This window comes from Pantherophis guttatus, chromosome 3 (genome assembly GCF_059756535.1).
Source record: "Pantherophis guttatus breed Tessera chromosome 3, ASM5975653v1, whole genome shotgun sequence".
Lineage (NCBI taxonomy): Eukaryota > Metazoa > Chordata > Lepidosauria > Squamata > Colubridae > Pantherophis > Pantherophis guttatus.
The window spans coordinates 56,622,343-56,647,775 of NC_142065.1; the positions used below are offsets into that span (position 1 = coordinate 56,622,343).

The 25,433-nt window shown below is 39.5% G+C and overlaps 2 protein-coding genes and 1 long non-coding RNA gene across 5 annotated transcripts in view; 2 read left to right on the forward strand and 1 right to left on the reverse strand.

Annotated features, from left to right (window-relative positions):
* Window positions 1–13,383, forward strand: ATP6V0B (ATPase H+ transporting V0 subunit b). The gene is made up of 8 exons (XM_034414902.3): window positions 1–191; window positions 6,467–6,515; window positions 8,480–8,563; window positions 8,901–8,978; window positions 9,462–9,531; window positions 10,590–10,641; window positions 11,679–11,869; window positions 12,807–13,383. Exons 1-8 carry the CDS (start codon window positions 125–127, stop codon window positions 12,831–12,833), a joined length of 618 nt encoding a protein of 205 aa, XP_034270793.1. The 5' UTR covers window positions 1–124; the 3' UTR covers window positions 12,834–13,383.
* LOC117664110 (uncharacterized) lies at window positions 7,893–23,171 on the reverse strand. Of its 2 annotated transcripts, XR_015733077.1 has the most exons (5): window positions 22,708–23,156; window positions 16,859–17,016; window positions 16,091–16,299; window positions 15,883–15,990; window positions 7,893–8,950 (listed from the first exon to the last, which is right to left on the reverse strand). It is a non-coding gene; the product is annotated as an uncharacterized LOC117664110 (long non-coding RNA). The 2 variants fall into 2 exon arrangements; XR_015733078.1 differs by lacking the exon at window positions 15,883–15,990 and having other exon boundaries at window positions 8,600–8,950; window positions 16,071–16,299; window positions 22,708–23,171.
* Window positions 23,052–25,433, forward strand: part of B4GALT2 (beta-1,4-galactosyltransferase 2) — a 16,358-nt gene continuing 13,976 nt past the window's right edge. The window contains exon 1 of one of the 2 annotated variants that reach the window (XM_034414899.3): window positions 23,052–23,581. The gene's annotated coding sequence lies outside the window, so the exon portion shown is untranslated. The remainder of the gene's footprint in view (window positions 23,582–25,433) is intronic. The other variant, XM_034414900.3, reaches the window with a different exon arrangement.

Here is a 25,433-nt window from a genome sequence, read left to right on the forward strand (position 1 = left end):
GAGACTCACGTAGCTCCTTGAATCCGGTCACGTGGTGCGGGGTCCGTCTGTCAGTTAGTCAGTCAGTCACAGGGTCGGCTGATTCCTGGTCGGCTCCGGTCCGCGTACAGGGTTTGTCTCCGCCATGTCCGGACTCGGGTTGCTGTATTCGGGACTGGGGCTGAGCGCGGCCGCCGCCATCGCCGGCATCGGTTAGTGATTGAAGCGAGAGGCTCCAAGGTTGCTGTTTGGGGGACGCCCGCTCTCCTTGCCGGATTCTTACTTCCCCTTTCTTTATATGCGAGTTAGTGTGAGGTCGCTGATCCTGGATCGGGGGCAAGTAGATCGCAGGAGAGGCTAACCTGGCATCCCAGTCGCCTCTTAAAATGCCCGAGTGAGGAAAAGCTGTGGTTCTGCAGCGCGGGGTGTAGGGGGCTGGGTATATATGCGAATATAGCCTCCTCTGGCCGAAAGGAATATTTGAACCCGTGTCCGGACCCGAACGTGGTTTGGTTCTCTTTTAACGCTTCTCTTTTTGTCGATAGGAAGTGCTTTTTTTTGCCTTTCCATCTCATGCCATCCTCCCCATTTTAGAAACTGCTGGGGGGAGATTGCAAAAAATAAGACACCTAAAAGATGTTTCCGTGTCTAATAATCCCAATTCATTTCTGGTTAAGTGAGAGACAAGAGAGTTTTCTTAGTGGCTTTGAGGTCTTGACAATGAAATGATTCTGAATGAATATCTCTGGGTGCCAAAGGGTATAGCAGAATAGCCTTATTAAATATTTTGTTCTTTACATACAATAGTTTATACACTGCTCAAACAACTAAAGGGAACACAAAACTACTGTATGTAACGAACAAAGTATTTAATAAGGCTATTTCATTCATTCAGATCTCGGATGTCTTCTGCTTGTGTTCCCTTTATTTTTTTGAGCAGTGTATTTAAACGCATGCGCAGCCGGTCCCCTCCATTTCCTCTGGTTTCCTCCATGCACCCCAAAATAATAAGACCTCCCCGAAAATAAGGCCAAGCGCTTATTTTGGAGTTAAAAAATATATATAAAACAGGGTCTTATTTTTGGGGAAACACGGTATTTCTAGAGGAGAATAACCACGGATAAGATGTTTAATGGTAAAACATTTAACTGCTTCATCCTAGTTACCTTTGGTATAAAATTAATATGGAATGTCCACTAGCAGTATAAGTATTGTTTACGTATAAACAAGGATGGTTGATCTTTAATCTTTTGGTTGAGATAAGGCACAAAGATATATGTTCAGGGAGGTTTCAAGCTTGCATTTCAGATAAAAATATATCCATGTATTTATCTTATATATTTAATATTCAGGTTATAAATCATTATATTTTAATTAGATACTATTTCTAATTAAACAAACATTTGCATTTATATAAGGCACAACCTAACTTCCATGTAGCAACCCTCTGAGCTTTTCTGTTTTTAAGGCTAGACTAGATCCTACATGCCACATTACATTTTAGTGATACAAGATTTTTTTTCTTTTTTTGAGTATGTACAATGAAGTATCTATAATGAGAAATGTCATGCTGCTATATCATTTTTTAAAAAAATCTTATACTGCTATGTATCTCTCTTAGATAACCCACAGTCTCAGTTGTGTGGATGTCCATATGTAATGGGTAGCTGCTGCATTGCTGAACCTGAAGAAACTTTTCAGAAATTTCCTATTTAATGGAATATAATGTTCAGTTAGTTACTTTGCTTGTAGTTTTCCTGGCATATGTGCTCTTTGCTTTGAATTCATTGCCAAAATTTGATTTTTGATCATTGTCATCAAAATGAGCTCTATACAAATGATTCTAAATATGATCCACTCCTCTGATTGAACATTGAAATCTACCTGGTGGTCGATCACAGCTCATCGTCTTCATGATTAGAGCCTGCTCACCATCTCTCCATCTGCCAGACCCTGTTAATGTTATCCGTATCTCTCTGAATGCTACAGCAGTCAGCTGGTAGAAGCCCATTCATTGTCTCAGCCTTAACTTTTCACGTGCTCAAAATCTGATTCACAAGAATACATTAGTAGTTAAAAACTAGTTCATTGAAGTGTACATGTAATAAAATCAGAAGCAACATGAGAACTAAAATTCATAAAATGGAAAGGTTTCAACAGCATTTACTGTAAGTCTACGTGTGTTATGCTGGACAAAACTATTATGTGGTATTAGCCATGCGAAAACAAAAGTATGATTAGGAAATACCTAAAAATGGCTCTTCATTAGGCTGGAGAGATTGCCATTTGTCCCCAGCACTTTAGTATTCAAAGATTTGTATTAATGAACATTCTTAGCAAGTTTGTGTTAAAAGTTATTATTAGAACATAATTCAAATGATATATAAAATAGAGGCAATAGCAAGGCATATACAGATACAACTGGAATCAGTATCATATGCTCCCATTATCAATAAGACAAAATATATGTGGCGAATGCTTGTATAATTGAATGGTTTTTAAACGTTTATTTTTTTTAAATACCCTCCTCTTTTGAGTTGTGCCAGATTTATCACTGATAAGAGATTCAAAATGAAGAACTTTTAAGTATTTTGCCCTTGCCAGAGAAACCTCTTGCATGTCTCCAGGCTTTAACTTAAACCTTAACTTCCACACTTCTGCAGGTGATTATCAAACACATTATTGGAAAGCTGCTGTGTAACTGAATGGTATATATGTTCTGCTGTGTACCTGTGATTTCTTGGGATCTATTAATAATAGCATTGCTAGATGATGAAAAGTCTCTATTTCTATCACTGCTGTAATCCTATGCAAAGTGTACATAGTAAACTTCATTTAGTTTGTTTTGTCAACGGTCTTTGGAACAGCTCACCTAGTAAGAATGATGAGCCTGCAATGAACCTGGGATCTTCAGCTGCATTAGTTCGGTTGATGTGGTTCAGACTTGTTCAGTCAGGATTAAGAAATGATAAACCATAAACTCAAGTTTGACCTTCTAACTCAACTCCGTATTCCTTTAAGGTCACTTTAGCAAGTCGGCACAACTTATTTTGGAAATCAAAATTTCTTACTGGCTTTTGCTGGGAACATCACCCACACATAACATCCTCTTCTGCTTAACCTTGCTCCATTTCTGTCCTTGTAGATGTTTGCCGCCAAGATTTCCTCTCCTGCATGCATTTCTCTGGCTTCTTAGCGGGCAAGGGAAACTCTTAGTTCTGTTTTCTCATTTAGATGATTTTGGTGCTTTAGGAATAATCATTTTTAGTATGATTTCCACTCCATATCAAAGGGGAAGTTAGCTTCTTCCTTTTTCAGTTAAACTTTTGTCTTATAGTGGCTTCCTATCTTCTTGCCAGTGAATCTTGAATTCATATTCTGAAATTGTTTTAGAAAATCCATGCCCCTGAGCTAAATCCTGTTCACCAAACTGGACAATTGATAAGGAAGGGATGTGGTAGTCATAAAATTAAATTCTGTTCTTTGTTTGAGAAACTATAGGATCCAAATATAGAAATCCTTTCTATAGTGTATGTGGTTTGCAAAGGGAGAAATATGAAAAATCTTTAAACTTTTCAATACTTCTCTATTAAAGTAGAACGTAGAAACATAGGGGATTGTTCAGAAGGCATAGAATGCAACTGTAGCAAATAAACACTGTACCAGGGGTGTCAAACTGGCGGCCCGCAGGCCGGATGCGTCACACGCAGGCTAGGCATACCCCAGGTCCGAGAAGCGAAAAAGTGTCGCGAAACATCATACGACGGCAACATGACATCGCGGGTTTGACACCCATGCTATAGTATATTCAGTAAAATTTATTCATAATTCTAGCTATTCTCTTGGTATTATGTATAAGAATTGGGCAACTGTTGCTATAGAATACTTGGTTACAATCTCTTAATCATGAAGGAAAAATATAGCTAGTCTTTGGGAGTGGCATCCTTAAATGTGCCATGTAATTTCCTCCCTTTTTCATATTGACAGTTTCAACAATTACCAAGCTCTATAAGAATTGCATACATAGTATTCCATCCCTTAAGCTGTCAGAATCAGTCATTTGGTACTTCCTGGAGATCAGTGTAACTGCTGACACCAAATTACTTTTTGATTATTTGAGCCTACCAGTACAGTTAGTTTGGGTGGCTTAAGAGAAAAGTTTTCATCTAGCACTCAGCAAGAAAAGAATTTTTAAAAGCTCCCAACATCTACACATGGTTGGAAACTTCTTTTTGCAATTTGCTCCATTCTTTCTTAATAACAGAAGAGAAATAGTGTTCTCCAGTGTTCATATTTATCCACAGGGTCTCATGTGATACATAAATATCAGAAAGCCATTGTGCAATTCTGCCATGTATGCATTCTTGTTTCATCCCTGTGTTTTTTTTTATGAGAAGTTTATTTTGCCAGTTTAAAATGCATGTGTTTTCTGAATAATGTCTTTTTTGTGATTAATGATAGGGACGTTTTTCTCTCCTATTAAGTCTTTAGATGTATTACATGTATTAGATGTATTAGGTGTATTATTTTAGTAAGCTTCTTTGGGAGTTAAAAAGGCTCATATAATTTCTTGGGCATCGTCAGAGATAATTTACATTTTAGCCGAAATATGTGCTGTATTCAAAGAAATGATAGTTAAGCAAAAATATGAACCATGAGCATGTATGAAATATGTAAATAGAAGGCTCTGGAGTAGAATTCTGTCTTGCTAGTTTAGTGATATATTAGAGAGAATGCAAAAATCTTACAAAAAATCTTCAAAGAAATATTGATGTATCCATTGTTGACTTAATTGGTGTAGGGGCTGTTGCAAATTTGGGAAATAATGCATAATGCAAATTAGATATTATAAATACATCTGATCAGGAAGATTAGACTGTGAGAGAAATTACTTGCTTCAGAAACTAGACATAGAAACTTGTCCGGGTTTTTTTTGGTTAAAGAGAAATTTAATTCAGGGCTCCTTTGTCCAAACCGAATAGCAGTTTTTAGTTTGAAAATTCCAGAACTTTTCATGGTACTTCAGATGTATAAAATACCTGATTGCTAATGATATTTAGTAATTTAAATCTGATAATTGAAAGAGAAGGCTTTAGCACAATATGTGGTAGGACTGGCCATTTCTTAAACTGCCAACAACATAAACAGGTAGGGATACAGCTTGTGAGTTCACTGAAGTGTTAATGACATAATTGGAAGTAGGGAAACACTGTTCCATATTTCTGCCCAAAATCTACATTTTTAGTAACTACAAAAGAGTCTCTATTTATATTAGTTAAGCATCAGGTGCAAAAGCTATGCCTATACCTAGTAGCCTCTAATTTTTACCTATAATTGCAAGCTACCGATACTTGAAAGAAAAAAATGTTGACCTTTGTTTTCCTGACAAATAAATACGTGTTAAGGTATATTTTAAATTTAGATGGGTAAAGGATATGGAGTTTGCATGGCTTGAAGCTAAGACTGTCACTTGGGAGAAGTTATGTATTTTTAAAGGAGGTTTTGTTTATAGTAATATAACCGGGACCCTATCCTGCACAGAGACTCAAGGTGTTTCTGAATAAACTCTAAATTACTGGTTGTTATTTCCAGATTCATGACTTACTTCCTCACTCTCTTTTCAACATATAAAGGGATATTTCTAGATTCATGTTCTTGGTGGTTAGATTGTGGTTTAAATATCCAGGAATGGGAACTATGCAAACTCTTGTGAATTGACTTGATAACTATAGCCACCCCAATAGACTCTGAGTAGAAAGATTAAAGTATGAATTAATGCATACATATTTTGTAATGCTATCTCTGTTTTCTTTCTGTTTCTTTAGATCAAAATGCCATCTACTGCTTTCTTTCTTAAGTAATTAATTGTAGAAACCAACGTAAGCTTGCTCTCCTGATTCAAGATCTTATTTCTCCTTGATATTATAGGGAATCTTGTTAAGCCCTCCCTTAACTTTTCTTTCTTTCTTCTCAAATTCTTAGATTCTTTGTGGAAAAGTGTGCTTGGGACTATTCACAAATGAGATGGAATACTTGTATCCTGTGACTATGTTGTCATATTCTGTTAGTATATGCTGATACATATTTCCCATAAGTGTGTCATTAACTAATTTTGCGAAGTGTTCATTTTTCTGAAAATTCCACTCTGAGCTTCATATATGACTTTTCCCCCCTAGCTATAGTGTATGATATTTGGCATATTTGGTCTTCAATAATTGGTCTATGCTCATCCCACCCATTTATAAGTAGAAAGTTTTATCCTGAAAAGTAATTTGGCCTTATGAAGATTTATGGTGTAAATTAGATGAAGAAATTACACAAGAAACCTACATATTTTTCTTTTTTTCCCTGTGGAGACTTGATATTATTTGCCTGTTCTGAGAATGATGGTTTCAATACTGGTACCATCACAGTTTCAGGCGTTGAGAAGTAGGGACTAACTTCAGCTTTCAAAGTCGAAACATTCAACTTTGCTTTTGTTTTTCAGGAATCTGCTATACAATATTTGACCTGGGCTTTCGCTTCGATGTAGCGTGGTAAGTTGTCCCTTTCTTCCCAAACGGGGATTGAAGTAGTAGGGGGGGAAATGGCTTATGGATATTCTTCATGATGGCTCAGGAAAGGTGCTATGGAGATTAAGAGTAATTGGCCAGTGTATCTCACAAATTCTTGGATTATGGATTCCTGAAGATCTGGCAGTGCTGCACCCCAAAGATGAGTAAGCAAAGCTTAGCCTGTTTGCATCCACACTGCAGTTCTTGACAGCAATATTAATGGCACTGTTCACTTTTACTAATCAGTTCTGCTAATAGCATCATTTTGCCAACTCGTCAATTGGCACCCTAACCTTTTTTATTATTATTTATGAATAGCTTGTCCTTATGCTTGGCTAGGTAAGGTTTACAAACCATTCAGTGTTGGTGCCCTATTTTTATGGGTAAACTTTTACTTCTTGTCCCAAAACAATTTTATTAAATTCACCAAAGATCAGAAAAGAATATTACAGAATAGTAGGATTTGCATTCCTCTTTGGTAATGTTTTAATAATGAAAATTTTAATAATTCTTAATTATAATATAATTATATTAATATAATCAGGAAAAGGGGGAATTAAAGTAAAAAAGGGCATTGGGAGACCATATACATGAATGGGTAAACCTAAGGAGAAAAATTTAAAATACACATTTAGTATTTCCTCTCCAAAACTTACTTGAATAAAAAAAGGTAAACTATCATGAAAAAATATTATTACCACTAAGAAATGCAGGTTAGAAAAGAATAAAATGACCTTTGCTGTTAACTTCAGTCAATGCAGTTTATCTCATTTTTATATACTACTGATTCAAAGAAAGATATATTTTAGTTTACCAAGTTTTTTGCAATGGCAAAACTGGCAGGTAATAGAAATTGAATTAATCTCTTATAGTGCATCCTGGACATAAAGTGTTTCAACTCTTCCCCTTGAGATGCTGCTACAGAGCATTGCATGCCAAAACAACTAGAGACAGAGATAGTTTTTTTCTTTGCCATCACTCTGCTGAATACTTAATTTCCACAGTTCTATCTTATGTCTAAGTATATTATCCATATAGTATGGCTGTATCATTTTTATCCTTCTCATCTGTTCCACTACCTTCTCTATTGGTATCATTATTATGATTATTATCCTTTGTTATTGTGATTATTATTACTTTGTTTTTTTGCATGTATACTGAGAACGTATACATCAAAGACAAATTCCTTGTGTATCTAATCACAGTTGTCAATAAAGCTGTTCTACTCTATTCTATTCTACATAAATTTATGTTTGAAAATGCAGAAATAAACTAGCTACAGGGTGAATTGCCATATAATTTTCTTGATTTCATTAAAAACTTTTGACCAAAACAAATAGCTACAGATGTATTATTATAATAGAAGTGAATATATTTCAATTTATTTACAGCTTCTGACTCTTTCGGCTCCTAAGCTTTTATTACTCTAACATTTATTGACTGAATTGTCCATGCATGCTCATCAATCCAGGATGGATAGAATTAAGAATCCAGAAGAAGTCTTAGAATATAAGTCTGCCAGTCAGTTCCAGAATTAGCAAAAGTGGGAAACAGAATATAATTCTGGAGCTGATTTGCAGGTGTCCTGTTAGGTGATGGATCAAACAAGTTCACTGCTTGCTGCATTTCATGAGCTTTTATCTATTACTATGCCAGTTTAGCTACACTTACCTTCAGCACAACTTTCTTATAGTTTTTTTCTGTCTCATTCAGAAATAATTTTTTTCTTAATATGGTATTACTGCCTGTTTGCATGAGTGAAAAGATATATTTTTGTGCATTGACATGGAATAATAGACTAATTGTTATAGCCAAGCTACAACTATAAAGTCTTTTCTCAGTGTTTTTAACTAGGATTCCTCCTTTTCTTCTTTTGTGAGAACAGTGATTTCATATACCATAATGGGTGGGGCACGGCGTATTTTAAGATATTCTTCTGTATATAGGTTCCTGACAGAGACTTCTCCATATATGTGGTCTAACCTGGGTATTGGGTTATCCATTTCATTGTCAGTGGTGGGAGCGGCATGGTGAGTATCTTTTTTCTTCATATCTCTCTTCTCTTCTTGTTGCTAGCTGGCAAGTGCAGCTGACCTCTGCTTTTGAGTTCACTTACTGATATTAAAATGGTACATGAAACTAAGTAGCCTCAAACCCAGTTAATTTTTGCCTGGAAACAATTGAGGGCCCCATGTAAGATACTTTGTCTTGCATAATGGAAAGGCAAATACAGATCGGCATAGAGCATTATATGAATAAATAATTTACCACAGACATAATTGAAGAAACTATTTGCCATCTACTGGCACATTCCAAATTATCTGTGCAACATGGTGAAGGCTGTCCATCTAATCATTCTGTTTTTAGGGGGATTTACATCACTGGATCCAGCATCATTGGAGGTGGTGTCAAAGCACCTAGGATCAAAACCAAAAATTTGGTCAGGTGAGAAAAGCTCTTTTCTCCATTTGTATTACAGACATATTAAAAACTACAAAGGTCACCAGGACATCCGATCACTGGACAATGTTATTCTCCAGATAGCAGTGTAATTAAATCTTCGGGGCACTTACTGGAACAAAGCTCTTTAAAGGAAAAATGTTTTTTTCAGTGACACCCCACTCCCCAAACCCTACCCCAAAATCATGGTGTAAGCATACACAGAATGAAGCTGGTAATAGGCTTTTTTGTGGCACAAAATCCAGCAGTACAGTATATCCTATTGTCACCATGGCATCTAGGATAGAACCTTAGCATTGGGCATAAAAGCCCTTCCTTCCTTCCTTCCTTCCTTCCTTCCTTCCTTCCTTCCTTCCTTCCTTCCTTCCTTCCTTCCTTCCTTCCTTCCTTCCTTCCTTCTATAATCTGGGGAAGATAGCCATTTTTTTTGCCCCACTTCAACTGATAAACTCTTCTTTCTCCTTGCAGTATAATCTTTTGTGAAGCTGTGGCCATCTATGGAATCATCATGGCTATTGTGATTACCAACATGGCCGAGGTATTAACTGTTTTGTATAAGAGGGATATATTTCTCAGCTAAATTGACTGTACCATTTTTCAGATATGTCTGGTTTGATGTTAACCTCATCCATTTGTTTCCTGAGAAGAAAGCAAAGTAGATTATAGTATTCCAAACCATAATACGGATCAAGTCAATCAATAGATTTCTAGTGTTGTGCTAAATAGTGAATAATTGCAGATAACAGATAGCAAATAGCAAACATGGTTCAAGCTTTTATTTATTTTATTTATTTATTGGTTCGATTTATATGCCGCCCTTAAGGTAACCTCTCTAATCATCAGTGAGTATAAAAGCTTGGCCAGATGCTTTTAAAGCATTAGACAGTGTTGCCAAGATTAGTGATCTCCATTGCAAATGAAAGAGAATCTGGTAATAAAAATAATATTGCAAAATATTATAATATTACAAACATGTTATTTTTATGAGCAGACTCTCTTTCATTTGTCCCAAGTAAAACTCCATAGATGGTTCCAAGTAAATATTAATCCAAAAGTTATTAACTATCAAAACTACCTATCAAAAGTTATCAACACTGGTCCAAAAGTTCTCCATTATTAAGAGATAACCTATCCTAAACGGTCTGCAGTTGCCCCATTTTTTAAAAGAAATTAGTTTTGGTAAATCCTAATGCCAGGGCTCGTACCCTATTTGTGATTTGGGCCTTGAGCATCAGTTGGGGTTCCTGCCACTCTACCAGCCTTCCTGCTATGTAGCAGCTTCCCTACCTGTGATGCTTGATGCTATGTCTGGATTGGTTTTTCAGATTTAAGGAGCTGGTAGAATTTAATCTGCCTTCCCTATGTGAAAATTTGGAAGCGGTTGCGAAATTCATAGCCACCATAGCAACCATAGATCTGAGCCAGCTTTTTGAAGGCCCACCCCACTGGGGGTGGGAGCAGGGGCACATATTAGACCTGGTTTTTGTCTCGTGGGGTTGGCTATAATTGCTATATCTAATCCTTCTGGCAGGAGATATTTTTCTAATCTGTTTGGAAAAATGTTTTTGTTTCATAGAATGCTTTTTTTCCTTGCAGCAATTTAGTGGTAGAACCCCTGAGCAAATTGGTCCCCGGAACTATCATGCAGGTAGGCTATATTTGTAGGTGGGGGTGGGGTTGGGGGGGGGTAGGAAAAACTGCTCTTACCTTTGTAGGAGGATCATGGATTCCTAGTTACTTAAGAAATGCCATTTCCAAGTCATGCTATTATCTGTATAAGTATAGGAAGTATAGTGCCCTATGATTAATGCATTAACTATAACTGTGACAACCCATATCTTAACTAGTTTTTCTTTTTACTTGTGGGAATCTAATCAAAGGAGTTTATAAGTCCATCACATTTTCTCATTCTGGTCTATGTTAGCCTTCAGGATTTCAAATCTTTCCCAGCCTTATAAGGGATTGAATCTGGAAAAACCCACCAAAAAGCATGACTTTTATCACCAAATTCTGCCCCTTTTTTAGTTGGATTTATGTCTTTACATAAACATTGCAGAAGTTTTATCCTGCTAAACTATCAAACAATATGTATGTAACCAGTAAGGAGCATGTGGATTCTACAAGTTGACTTTCCCCTTTTCTGACTTTCTTGTTATTCCATGCTGTACTAGCAATTTCTAATGTGCTGACTGTCTCCTTGGAGTGGGCACTTATAGCAATAGCACTTATATACTGCATCACAGTGCTTTTCAGCCCTCTCTAAGAGATTTACAGAGTTAGCATATTGCCCCCAACAATCTGGGTCCTCATTTTACCGACCTTGGAAGGATGGAAGGCTAAGTCAACCTTGAGCTGTTCAGGATCGAATTCTTGGAATGAGCAATGAGTTAGGCTGCAACACTAAATTCTAGCCACTGCGTCACCATGGTTTATCAGATTACCATTGAAGAGATCAGAATAATATGTGTGCTGTATCTGTATGGTTCAAAACCACCATAATAGCAGTAATGTTCTTATGGCAAACCTCAAAGGCATATATGAACTTTTCATATATGTTTTCATATATGAACTGGACATTCAGATCATGTTTTTACTCCACTGTTCTCAAGGAAAAGTCCTGAAAGCTTGACAATTTGAAAATGCCATTGGATACTGCCCATTCCTAATGCCATTTTCTCTATGTAGGTTTCTGCATGTTTGGGGCAGGTTTGACCGTAGGATTTTGCAATCTCTGCTGTGGTGTATGTGTGGGCATTGTGGGAAGTGGTGCTGCACTAGCAGATGCCCAGAATCCCAGCCTCTTTGTCAAGATCCTAATTGTGGAAATCTTTGGCAGTGCCATTGGACTCTTTGGAGTCATTGTAGCAATCCTGCAGGTAAGCCACTCTTACTTTTCTCCATATGAGATAGTCTGCTCATTATAACTTTTCAGATTTTCAACTCTCGTATAGAAGCAAAAAGTTATTTTTCAACAAAGCCCTAATACATTTACAATCCCCGTTTTCCTAAGTTTTCCTACAGTCCCAGTTTCCCAGGCAGTTATATTAATACAATAAAGAGCAGTTCCCAATATTTCTGTGAATTTAGGGGCACCTACAGCCACCCCAACTTCCAGAAGTTGGAAAGAGGCAAGAAATCAACTTTTCAGTATGTTTTAATAAGATTGTATGGCTTCAACCCATTTTCTCCAGGGAAAGTCTTCCATTTACATCAGAGCACTGATCTGAATTTTTCATTTCATCCTCCTGGGCTTTTTTTCTAGTGCTCCTTACTCTCATCCAAGACTGTTGTGTTTTCTCATTATCGCAAACAGATAGATTTGTAATATTTGTTTTTAAAAAGCCCACATTACTGCACATAAACAAATCTGTTACTTGATGATATGTGAGGAAATTTGATAGTCATAACTGTCATGGCTGGCATTGAGACATTGATCACTCAGGACATAAGTAAGGGGGGCTGAGGAAAGCTGCCCCCACTCCCCACCCCCAATTTAATGAATTTTGGAATCATGTTTAAGGAATAGATTTAGAGAGAATGTTGCTATTTATGGTCCTTTGAGTCAACTCTGATTTCTGCTGACTAAATAAAGTTTCTTAGTAGCATTTTCAGAAATAATTTACCGATACCGTTTTTCTTAGACTGAGAAGAGAGTGACTAGTTCAAAATCACCAGCTGGCTTCAAGCTCATGGGAGGACTGGTGCTCAGACTTCCTTGTTCTTAGTCCAACCATTACACAAAACTGATTTAGCAATATGTAATTCATAAAGTATAGGATTTTCCTGATCTTTTGCTTTTCTTGTATTTTGCAGACAACTAGAGTGAACATGGGTGACTAAACTCTTTTGCCAACTGCAGATCCTGTATATATTTATTTAATGTCTCCTGGTGGCCTAGGAGCTTGATGTATAAAGTTCTTCTTGTGATCTTCACCTACTGGGCCATGGACAAAACTGAATAATTGATGTGTGTTTGTGAGAATTTATCCTTCTCTTCCCCCTGCCTTTTTCCTGCTCTGTTTTTTTTTTTTTTCCAGAAGGAAGGGGCTGGATGCCTTGCTGGAAAGAGCCTTAGGTGTTCTAGCCTTTTGCACTCTCTGTGGCAATCACTGCCAATTATAATACAGTGTTCTATGAAAGAAAATTGTTCTTGTCCCAAGTAGATGCCCTTCTTGTGTGCTCCCTGCTGCTGTGCCCCAATTATTATCCTGGCTTTGATGGCTGATTTTTATTCCCCCTGAATAATGGTGGCACTGGCTTGAGCTCTTGGCTTTGGAGACTGTGGATAGTGCCCCTTCTACACACACCTCCATGTGAAGGGACACAAGAAACGAACAATGTGATTTTCTGAACCATAAATGATTGGTTATTAAAATCAATGATGATGAAAGTATATTGTATTGTGGTTAATAGTAAGTATTAAATGTTTTGCTTGAACTATGGTTGGTGAAAGATCTGTACTACATCAACAGTAGTTTCAAACCCTGCAGAAAAAGCAAAACTGATTTGATTTTTCAGAAGAAAATTGTTTTCTAAGATGCTTGGCACTATATTACATCTTATTTTATTTACTTAGCTCATTTTATTTTTAAAAGGTTCTAAACTACCACAATTTCCAGACTCTGGACAGTATGTATCAGTAATCATTTTAAAAAACCCACATCCACTCAGACCACCAATAAAACAACCCATCAATGTTATAAATGCAAAAGGATGGGAGCATATATCTAGACTGTACTTCAAAGTCCTGAAGAAAAGAAAGGCTTGGAAAGCTTTTTCTGGAAGCCAGCAGAAAAGAGCCAAGCACGTCTCTGGATGCAGCATTTTTTTTGGGTTATATCGGAGCCTCTATGAAGAACGCCTGCCTTTTTGCCATGTACCTCCTATCTCTCAAGATGGGGGAGGGAGGAGGGAAGACGAGAACCCCCAGCAGGCCTTTTCTTGATCTGACAGGGCAAGCAGATTCTTTGGAGGAAGCAATAATTGATCTCACTCAGTGCCAACGCTGGACACCTGGTAATGCAGCAACCATAGAATCAGTGTTTGTTTTTGCAGCAGCAGGCTTTAATAGCTACAGCTACAGCATTTTGCATCATTATAGCTTCTAAGGGAGGCTCGTGTAGAATGTATTGCTGTACTGTAATCCAATCAAGTGGTGACACTCATTGTCACCAACGCCTCCTGTTCCAGATCAGGGCATTACTGGCACATCAGCTGGTGCTGGGAAAAGCCTCCTAGCTGGAGCCTCCCCCTGCTGTTCAAATAGGAACTGTGAGTCAGGGAGGACCAGCAACTCATAGAATTCCTTCAGAGGCAACATGGATTTATTTAGAACAAAACTTGAAACTTAAATTTCTTGGAAGCTGAATTTTTATGGATATTCAGCCATTTTAACCTGATAGGGCTGTGATGGCGAACCTATGGCACACGTGCCACAGGTGGCACGCAGAGCCCTTTCTGCGGGCACGCCAGCCATCACTCCAGCCCAGCTCCACCGCGCATGCGCATGCACCTCCTGCTGGCCAGCTGGTCTTTGGGTCTCTGCCGCGCATGCGGGGGGGCAGGGTTATGTAGGGACGCATGCGCGGGGGATGGGGTGCATGCATGAGAGGGTGCAGGTTGGTGCGGGAGGCTTTCCATGCCCAAAACAGGATGTGGGGGGGCTCACACGGTGCCCCTGTGCCCTGTTTTGGCTTCCAGATTGGTGCAGGAAGCTTTCCAGGCCCAAAACGGGGCGCATGCGTGGGGGGCACTGGCATTGCATTTTGGGGGTTCTGGTATGTGCATGTGCATTCACACTTTGGGCACTTGGCACCAAAAAAGGTTAACCATCACTGTGATAAGGTTTAGCCCATTTTTGTATCTCCATTTGCAGTAGTAAGTCTTCTACAACACATCTGACTTGGCCTGAATTGGCGATATACCATTGACATCACTCTGTATAGTTATTAATGATCTTGTCCCATTCATCTGAGGTACAAGACCAAACCCTGTGGCATCCCAAAACATGAAGCATCTGAAGGTTTGGTTGCTCTTTCTCCTAAGCTCTTTATCCAATAAGAATGGATCTACTATAAAAAAAAGTGCCACCAGCAGTAAGATATTAAGGTCAACAATACTGCTGAGAGATGGAATAAAACGAGTGCTGCACACTCCAACTTGCAAAGCTTTCAAGTTGCCATGAGCAGGAGGGAGGGAGAACTGATAGAGCTAATTGATTTCCCTAATGGAAGCTACATTCCATACATGCTTTCTTTCCGCAATTAGAAGAAGGGTGTTGGATTTCACAGCCAGCCAGAGTGGGTAATTGAAGAATGTGATTTATGACAAGGCCAGGGAGGAGGGGAGAGACAGGGTCATAGGGGAACGTAAATCTACGTGGGATTAGTTCTAACTGCATCCGAATATTGCCGAAATGGTGCTCCTAATAAATGACTGTATTTCTTTTGAAGTTTGGCTCATGGCTCATGAATTAATTAGGGTATCTTTCGGAAACTTCACATACACATGCACACTCATCCAGATCCTAACAAAAGTGCACCCATCAGAATGACAATGTTGTTTCCCTTCCTCTTGCTAGGTTTGACGGAAAAAGGCTCAAATAACCTGCCTTTTCTAATATCTCTAGCTAATTCCTCCTCCATCAACTTTCCAAAAACAGAATGGTGCAGACAGGATGGAAGTTGCCCAATAGAGTTTGATTGAGTGATGGCTTTTTTCAAGAGAGGGTGAATTGTACCCTTCTCGACATAGGCAGTACTCCCTGCTTCAAAGAAGCGTGAATAATCTAAACCCAGCCATTTAGGTTCTACAGGTACAAAGAATTCCAAGTAACACTGCAAGATGTTTCCCAACTCATTTTATCTTAAGTGAATGTATATGATTTTACCTGCAAAGGAATCTGTAAAAACATCATAGCCCCTGCAGATGTTTTGTCCTTCCCATCCTTTTTCCAAAAGGGATTAGCTCATCCTGAACAAGGCTACTGGGTAGGAATCTGAAAATGCATTAAATACAAAAAAATATACATATGTCACTATCATATCACCACCATTAGGTCCAAATATGGAATCATACCTGTGCTCGGTTGCATTTACTTTTGATCTTATGAAGCCATCGCTAGGGCGTCTTCACTAGTTCCTATAGTCCCCTGGGAACCAGGTTGCGAGTCAGAATTCACAACTGAAAAGAGGCGGCACAGGGATCCTCTTGTCCAAAAATGTTGGTCTCACTCGAGGCGGAGCTGTCCATCAAATGTCAGGAAATTTTACAAGTGCCCTTATAATAGATTTATTGCCCTCACAACCTGCAAATTGATAAGAAAATTATCTCGCTGTAGTAGAGGTTAAATGATAACATCTTCCTTATCCAGATCACATCTCACCGTTTCTAAAGTAAAAATTGGGTTCAGTGTGTGCCCATTCTTGGGAGCTGGGGCCAAGATCAACTAGCAAGCCCATGATTGCTATGGAGGTCATGGAATCCCAAGCTGTCCCAGAACACAAGAGTTAAACCTGCCACCTTTCACAACTTCAGGAACTATTGTCGGTTATGTACTTCACTTTCTGATCTTAAGGTCAAAAGCATTTTACACATGAATACACCTACACACACACACCCCCATCTACATGCAGTAAAAAAGCCCTAAAAAAATAAAGCCCTAGAAACCAGCTATTGCCAAAGGAGATAAAAATGCACGGGAGGAAAGATCTGGTAGGTTGAACCCTTTCCTACCAATAGTAATCCTATGTATTAAAGAATTTGTTTAGACTATAGAAAAGAAACCATGCTGTTCTTTACTTCCCATTAGAAAACTTGGAAAGCTCTGCTGGATTCAGCAATTTTGAAAAAAGAGCAATATTTACATTCCACAGAAAGTGCACTAGGCTGTTTATGCTGCCTCTTAGCTTCCTGATTGCACAGCGTCCAGGCTCAAGATTTCTTGAAACATTTGAAACTGTAGAGAGAACCTCTTCCAAGTTTGTGAGCAAAAATACTTAAAAGTCTTATGCTTCTGTTTATTCTAAAAGAGAAAGAAAATAGCATTTAAGGATTTTTGGCCATCTTTCAAAGGCATAAACTGGTCACCCAATATACTGATTCTGGAGAAAGATTTAATCCATTTAACCTAGAGGACTACCAGATAGGATTGGCTTTTAATCCCACTTCTTGATGATTTAGTTGTCAAGCTACTAACGGAGCTAAGTGTCAAGTTACAGATATAGAAGACATCAAATGCTAATCAACTTAATTTTTATGTTGGCGCAATCTGATACTGCTCTCTCTGAAGCTGACTAAAATTGATTTATTACTTCTTTGTTTGTGTAACTAATTGAACGACAATAATATTGATAAAGGAAGAATGGAAAGGCCCTCTTAAAGCAGTTTACAGAGTCAGCATATTACTCTCAACAATCTGGGCCCTCATTTTACTGACCTCGGAAGGATGGAAGGCAGAGTCAACCAGTCAGGATCGAACAACTGGCAGTGGGCAAAGTTAGCCTGCAAATACTGCATTCTAAGCACTGTGCCACCATAGCTCTTTAGTACTTTAGTAAATTTATTTTAGTAAACCCTAACCCTATACTTGTGAGAGACGCGGTGGCTCAGAAGCTAAGATGCTGAGCTGGTTGATCGAAAGGTTGACAGTTCAGTGGTTCGAATCCTTAGTGCCACGTAACGCTGAGCTCCCGTTCCTTGTTCCAGCTTCTGCCAACCTAGCAGTTCAAAAGCATGTTAAAAAATGAAAATAGAAAAATAGGGACCACCTTTGGTGGGAAGGTAATAGCGTTCTGTGCACCTTTGGCATTTAGTCATGCCGGCCACATGACTACAGAGACGTCTTCGGACAGTGTTGGCTCTTTGGCTTTGAAACGGAGATGAGCACCGCCCCCTAGAGTCGGGAACGACTAGCACATATGTGCGAGGGGAACCATTAGCTTTACCTTTAACCCTATACTTATTTTAATTATTGGAGATTAATAATATCAGTAAGCTTATCCAAATTTAGTCTCAAATCTGATCACAAATCTGTGTTCCCAAGTACCCTTTTGCCTTCAACTCTGAAGTGCTACACAAGATAAGATTTGATTTTCACAGGATCATTCCTATTAGCCTCTCCAGGATTTGTTTCATTCTATTTATTCATATACATGTTGGATGATGGTTATCATTAAAAATGTAATCTTGTTTGACTAGATAATCTATATCCTATTTTCATATATGAGATTTTCATAATCATGGCACTATTTCCATTCAATAAACTAGTCTGATTTTATTATTATAAAAATATTCTGGCAATTTTTGAGGGTTCTCCATAGCTTGCTGTTGGGGAAGGAAGCATACTTTACAACTACCAATCAAAAAATGTTGGAACTACTGGCCTAAGGGAGTTATAACCTATAGTGGCATGATGCACAAGCAAGCTCATTGCCATCCCAAAAGTTTATAGGCCCAGCTGTTCCAGATGATCACATCTGGTCTAACTGCAGAATTTGTTTATTTGTCAAACGTTTATTCTAGAACTGTCACTCACAGTAATAAAATTGATTTATTACAAAAAATAATTCATTGACACATGTATGTAGTTTCTTGGTAATAACAGAGAAAAGATTTGCCACTGCCCTTCTCTAGGCTATTTTTTTCAATTTCCCAATGACACCTACAGCCCCATTCTTGAATCAAGTCTGCTTAACTTCCAGGATCTTATAAAGTGGGGAGGGAGTAGGACCTGCTGAGACAAGATATTAAAATATAATAAAAGCTATTTCAATTAGCTTTGAAATGGACTAAGGGGGAAAGCCCTCTATTGACAATAAAGGCATCCCAAGTACCTTGTGGAAAGGAAAGGGAGGGATTTAATATCCCAGCAGCCCTTTTCCTTGGTTCCCTCCGCCTAATCTCATATTTTATTTGTGCATGATTTCAAAGACTGCTACTTTACTTTGCCCAAAAATGGTCCCCTTAGAAATGTTATTGTCCTTATTATTACGGTTGGTTGCATAGTCAGCCAGATGCTTAGACTGGATTTGGCATTTTTATCCACCTATTGAATCTTTCCCAAGACCTGGAATAGGCAGATGTTGTTTGATGGTGTTTTGTCGCAGATGTAAGCTGTTCCAAGTAAATCTTGTTTTTGGAATTGATTGATGGCAATTTTGTCAATCCTGATGGTGTGCAAGTGGTGCGCTAGATGTTTATTATTTATTTGACTTTTATTCCACCTTTATTACTTTATAAGTAGCTGAAGGCAGCAAACCTAATACTCCTAATACTCCTCGTATTTTGTCCCACCGCAACCCTGTGAGGTGGGTTGGGTTGAGAGTGAGTGATTGGCTGAAAGTCATACACCCATCTTTCATGCCTAAAGTGGGACTAGAACTCACAATTTCTTGGTTTCTGGGCAGCACCTTAACCTTCTAGGTTTCTAGGCACTACACCAAACTGATTCTATTATTTTAGATGTTTAATCCGCTGTTTTATATGTAACTCATGGCAACAAACATACCTAATACTCCTGCCTCCTATTTCTCCCATGTCAAAATCTTGTAAGGTGGGTTGGGCTGAAAAAGAGTGACTATGCCCAAAGTCATCCAACTGGCTTTCATGCCTAGTGGAAAGCCTAGAACTCAACAGTCCCCTGGTTTCTAAGTCAGCATCTTAACCTTTATACCATACTGGCTCTTCATATGCTAGGATATTGCTTCCTTAGAAAAACATTCCCTTCCAGCTTGATTCTTGACAGCAGGTCTACCACATAGATGAGCTATGAAGTCATAAGCATGGTCTTGAACCTCCAGCAGCCCTGCACAGTCCTCCCAATTTTTCATCTCTTAGGGAGCAACGGTGATGTTTTCCTGGCTTACTGTTTGCTTCTTGATTGATTTGGCTACATCCCTGCAAACTCCTTGTAAAATGCAGCAAATTTATTCACTTGAGATGTTTACTAAGCACCCAACATAAGGAGCCAAGCTGGCTCATCAGCCTAATGTACTGGCAAAACGAATCATGCCAAGATGGTGGGTGGGTATTAGGGTAGAATCAAGGATTCTAAAAGTCTATATCTGCACTCCCTGCAAACTGCAGGAGGTATTAGAATTAAGGCAGTTGGGCTGAATCATTGGATTAGCAAGAGAAACTGGGGGAAAAAGTGCTGAGAAGCCTGACAATATAGGGAAAGAGAAAATAATAAATCCACGAGCCCTCAAATATTGCAGTCGGTCTCAAATGTGTTTGGGCAGGAATATTAGCATAGTCTGCTAAGTGCTTAGAGCTAGTGTGTTCATCCATTTATATCAAAGTTGCAGGAGAGAAGCTGCAGTGCAAACAGGGACAAGAACTATGTAAGGTTAGGTGTTTCAGGGACTTCTCAGCCCAGGACATTTATCTGTTTAAATGTTACAGAAAGCTGAAGCACATTGATTGCATTGATGACATTAAGGGTAACTCAGTCAGGCAGCGAATACAAGCTAATAAATAAAATTCCTGAGGATACCAAGATGAGATTACTTTGATGGCAACTGAAAAATGCCACTACTTTGATAACAGAGATATGCTCCCCTTTGTTATTTTAGCAGGGGCTGAAATACCAAATGTGCTAAATGTAATGTTTGAATTCAGAAACCCACAGATTTAGTTCTGTTAGCCCAAACATCCCTTTATTTAGGTTGGATTTACATGACAGCATCTAACCATATTTTACCCTATCATTTTGTGCCAACCCAACCCAAGAGATTAATTTGAGTTCACTGAGTAGGCTATAGTTCACTTAATGTGTCATGCATAGGGAAGTTGGGGCTAGGAAGCAAATATTCCTCAGTGGTGTAATTATTCTCTAATTTTACTAATTAAGATTTATTGAACTCAAAACCTTGCACACCATTTTCTGATCTGATCTGGGCTAGTGCACCAGATATATTAATATAGCTGTTGCAGTATGCAGTTTCTGTTTGTGTTTTTGTTTTTGTTTTTATATTCAACAAAGGTAACTTCAGTGATTTTTTTCTAATCTAGATTGTAATTTTAATTTTCGTATGTCCCTGGAATAAATAGCAAGAAAGGTCCTTGCATATTCATTTCCTCTGAATACCATATGCATATTAACATGGCACCAGATGTAGTGAACTTTTCTCCATTATCTTACCTAGCCAAGGATATAGGAAGCCCAGGCAAGATCATGGTTATTTCATTTGTTAGATTTATATCTCCAGGAAGTTAAAATGGCTTATATAGCACTCTCTCCTCAATGTTTTACGGGATAGGTTGAATTGAAAGCAAACTTCTTGCCCAGTCATCCAGACCCAGTGATCTTTCATATCTAATCATAGATTTGAACTTGGTCTCTCTGGTTTTATGTCCATCAATTTAGCCTCTATACCAATCTGGTTCTTTAAAAGCTGAACATTGCTAGTACTTATATTAGAACATCTTGTTTTTTTTTCTTCACTTTCCTGTAAGAAGGAACAAGGGTATAGATAGCTTCTTTTATCTTCCTTCTAAAGTCTTTTTAATTCTTCCAAACTCCAGGTTGGAAGACTCAAAGTCTTCTCTTTACTGTTATTTCACCAAATAGCCCCAAACTTTCTATTGGCTTGTTAACACCACTTTCAAGTTAAAATATGCTAGCTGGAACAAGTTAGTAGGATGCATTATCAGTGTAAAAAGAATAGTGATGAATGCTAATATAAGTTGTCATGGGCCAAAACACCAGAGCTCTTTTGAGCCAGAAAGTAACTATGACAGATGGTCCAGGCTACAAAGATTGTACACATCAGGGAGAAAAAAATTGAACACTATTTCAAGTGAAATATTAATTCAGTATGTCTCTACCTATATCTGAAAGATCACTGATTTCAGAATACCACACTAAATCTCCCTCTGTTTTTAATTTGGCAACATCATTGTAGCTTTAGCTACCTTGTTTCTCTCTCCATAAATATGGGCCCATGACTTGCCATCGCCAACTGAATGTCTAAAGAGTGCTTCAGTAGATTTGTTAGATATATATATGTTCATTTTTGGAAGGTTTATGGTTGCACTGTGAAAAAAGAGAATTCTTTCCTTTTAATTGACTGAAGAGTTGAGGCTATTCTGAAATACAGAAAATGCACTTTTCCCTGAAGCTAAATTCATCCTGGATTGCTTTTTGATATGCTGTGAAGTTCTATAGTTTCATGTAGGGTTGTTGAGATGTTGAGAGTTTGGAAAAAGTACAAAGAAGACTAAGATGGTTAAAGGCTTGGAAACAAAAACATATGAAGAACGGTCGCAGGAATTGGGTATGGCCAGTCTAGAGAAAAGAAGGACTAGAGGTGACATGATAGCAGTATTCCAGTATTTGAGGAACTGCCACAAAGAAGGGGGGGGGTTCAATTTATTTTCCAAAGCACCTGTAGGCAAAACAAGAAACAATGGATGGAAACTAATCAAGGAGAGAAGCAATTAAGGAGAAACTTCCTAACAGTGAGGACACTTAACCAGTAGAACAGCTTGCCTTCAGAAGTTGTGGGTTATTTATTTTATTTATTTATTGGTTCAATTTATATGCCGCCCTTCTCCGGAGACTCAGGGCGGCTTACAATGCTTTTAAGCAATAGCCTTCATACTTTTGTATATACCTGCTTAGTAGGGCTTTCGCCCCTCCCCCCCCAAGCGATGTTCTTTTTATACAAAGTCAATTTATTGCCCCCACAATCCGGGTCCTCATTTTACCTACCTCGGAAGGATGGAAGACTGAGTCAACCTTGAGCCTGGTGAGATTTGAACTTGCAGTAATTACAGGCAGCTGGCAGCTAAGTGCTACTTAACAGCACTTTAGTCCGCTGCGCCACCAAGGCTCAGGGTCGCTTCATCACTGGATGAAAAGACTGGACAGCCACCCATCTGAAATGGTAGGGTCTCCTCTTGATCAGGGGGTTGGGCTAGAAGACCTCCAAGGTCCCTTCTAGCTCTATTCTGATTGAAAAGAGCTGAATTCTCTTTACACGGGGAAAAAAAAAAGCTCGCCATATGTATATGAATACCAGAAGGGTAAGGGAAGCAGAAGGGTACGGAGTCTCTCACAAATCTTTTCCTGCTTGATGGGCGATACTCCTGTGACCGGGAATTCCGGTCCTCTCAGAGTCCAGACTCCCACCAAGCCTCGGAGATGCTCCACCATCTTCCATCACGTGACTCCTCGGAGAAGCGCCTCAGCCCCACCACCACCCCCTCCTCCTCCTCCTCCTCCCCGTCGGCTGAACTAAATGGGGCTGATGAAAAGAGCAGGCTCCCTAGAACGGCTGGCGGGGGCTGGCAGGGGCGGTGCTGAGCGGGCCAAGAGGCGGAGCTGCCGGCGCGCCCAAGCAGGCCTGATCCCGCAACTCGTCTGGCCATCAGTCGGGTCTCCCGCCTTAGCTCCGCTTGTGCTGCCCGCCATGGCGCGCAGGGGTCGCCCTTACTGGTGGCTGAGAAACCGCTCGGCGTGAGGCCGGGCCGGGCTGGGCTGGGGCCGGGGGGAATCGCCGCGCCGTCCCCTGAGCCGCCCGGCCCGGGGCGCCGAGAGACAGCCGGCATCGAGAACGGACAGCACGGCCAGGAACGAGCAGGCGGTGAGCGGGAGCGAACGGGGCCAGGGAAGAACCCGAGTCCCCCGCGCTGTTGGAAGGGGAATGGGGAAAATCCAGGGGAAAACAGAGGAAACCCCGGCGGGAGGAGGAGGAGGAGTGGGGCGGAGACCTTGCCCTTTTCTTTCTGGTCCGGCACCCTTCTTTTGTTGTCGTCGAGGCGGGGGATTGGGTGTGTTCCTTCTATCATGTCTGTCTCTCCCCCCCCCCCAATATCGAACGGTTGCATGGATTCCTCTTTGCCATTCTGAAGCGCATCCCAGGCTGGCACACCATCCGTGCCCGGGCGGTGTTTTTTTTATTTTTTATTTTAGTAGGCTCTCTTGTGATCCTCAGTTGAGTGCAGCGGCCGCTGTGTGAGGACTTGGGGTTGTTTTTTTTTTCCTTTAATTTTTTTATGCGTAGGTGTCTTGTAGGGCGTAGGTGGGTGCAAGTTCTTGCAATGTAGATGGGAGAAGCTGGGGTACCTACCTCTGCCCAGAGGTATGTTTACAGGCAGAGAAACGTGTGTGTGTGGGCGCTTGGGAAAGAGTGTAAAAAAAAGGTGTGCTTGTATCTGTAAGTGCGTATCTCTAGGATGCTCAGAGTTGAGCCCCTCCCCCAACCAGCCTGGTTTCCCCCCCCTCCTCCCCCAAGATGGCTTCTGCACAAGCCCCCAAGTTGATTCTTGTAATCAAGGATGGCTGGAGGAGTTGTGTCTGGGCTGTCCCTGGATGGGCTTTGGTACTCATAAGGCAAGCATCTTTCCTTCCCTCTTTCCCCTCTCTGGCAGGAGTCCTTTTGGGATCCTTTTCCTTATGGGTACCTGATAATCAGAGGATTCCCAGGTTCTGCCTCTGATTTCCTGGATAAACTAACTAGCCTGTCTGTTTAAACAAAAAAAGAAAAAGACAAAGAGCAGAGGTTTTTACTAGTGAAGATAAGGGGGGGGGGAATCATACAGCATGGCTCTGTTTACCAGGTTGCCTGTTGTATATAGAGTGGCCTTGGTGTTGGAACGTGAATCAATGTACTTTAAGCACTTGACTGGTAGCAGTTTATCTTTCTCTGTGTTGCCACGTGATTCTGGGTTTCTCCGAAGCCAAATTATTTTGAGAGCTTGTGTGGAAAAAGGGTTACAGGACTGGAGCGCCAAGTCTGAATAGATTTCCTTAAGAGTGCTGTAGTCTTAGCCTAGAAAAGCAGGTGTTTGAAAATCAGAGAGCCCTGCACTATTTGTGACTTTTTACATCTTCCTGTATATAATGGCTTATTTTCTTACTGTTACAAGTATCTGCTTTCAAAAGGTACCATTCCCAACTTGGTAACTTGGAGCACAAACGTCAGGTCAGTTTTCAAGGAACATCATTGACTCATAACGGGTTTTGGCTTCATAGTCAACCTGAATATTTCTGTATGTCATCTAGTTATTGGAGCCTTTCTTCTGTTGATCATTGTACAGAAGAGAAAGCTGAGTTTCCAGCTAAATTATTCAGAACCCAGGAGCAGCCAAGTAACAGTGCAATTCCATTAGTGGATTGTTAACGATGCAAAAAAAAAAAAAATACCCACAAAAACACCCTTCAAAGACAGTGTTGTGTTTTCACAACTTGTCTTTGCTTCATTTTAATATTGGAACATATAATTACATAATTAATTAGGAAAATAAAAACAGAGGAGGAAACATCTAGATGCATCTTTATTCACTATTTCAACTAATTTAAGAGATTTTCATCTAACAGTGGAGGTTAAAATGGCCCTGCTTGTATAAATAGCTTCCTCAAGGATTTTTGTAAAATTTGCCTTTCTGGATGTGTCATTTAATGGCTGAGAAACCGGTGTATTCCTCTAGAGGGGA

What these genes read in the sequence shown, in the direction of transcription:
- ATP6V0B (XM_034414902.3), top strand. Translation starts at nt 125, where the DNA reads ATGTCCGGACTCGGGTTGCTGTATTCGGGACTGGGGCTGAGCGCGGCC. An exon ending in CGCCGCCATCGCCGGCATCG is followed by an intron (nt 192 to 6,466) that starts GTTAGTGATTGA and finishes TTTGTTTTTCAG; the next exon opens with GAATCTGCTATACAATATTT. An exon ending in AAAACCAAAAATTTGGTCAG is followed by an intron (nt 8,979 to 9,461) that starts GTGAGAAAAGCT and finishes TTCTCCTTGCAG; the next exon opens with TATAATCTTTTGTGAAGCTG.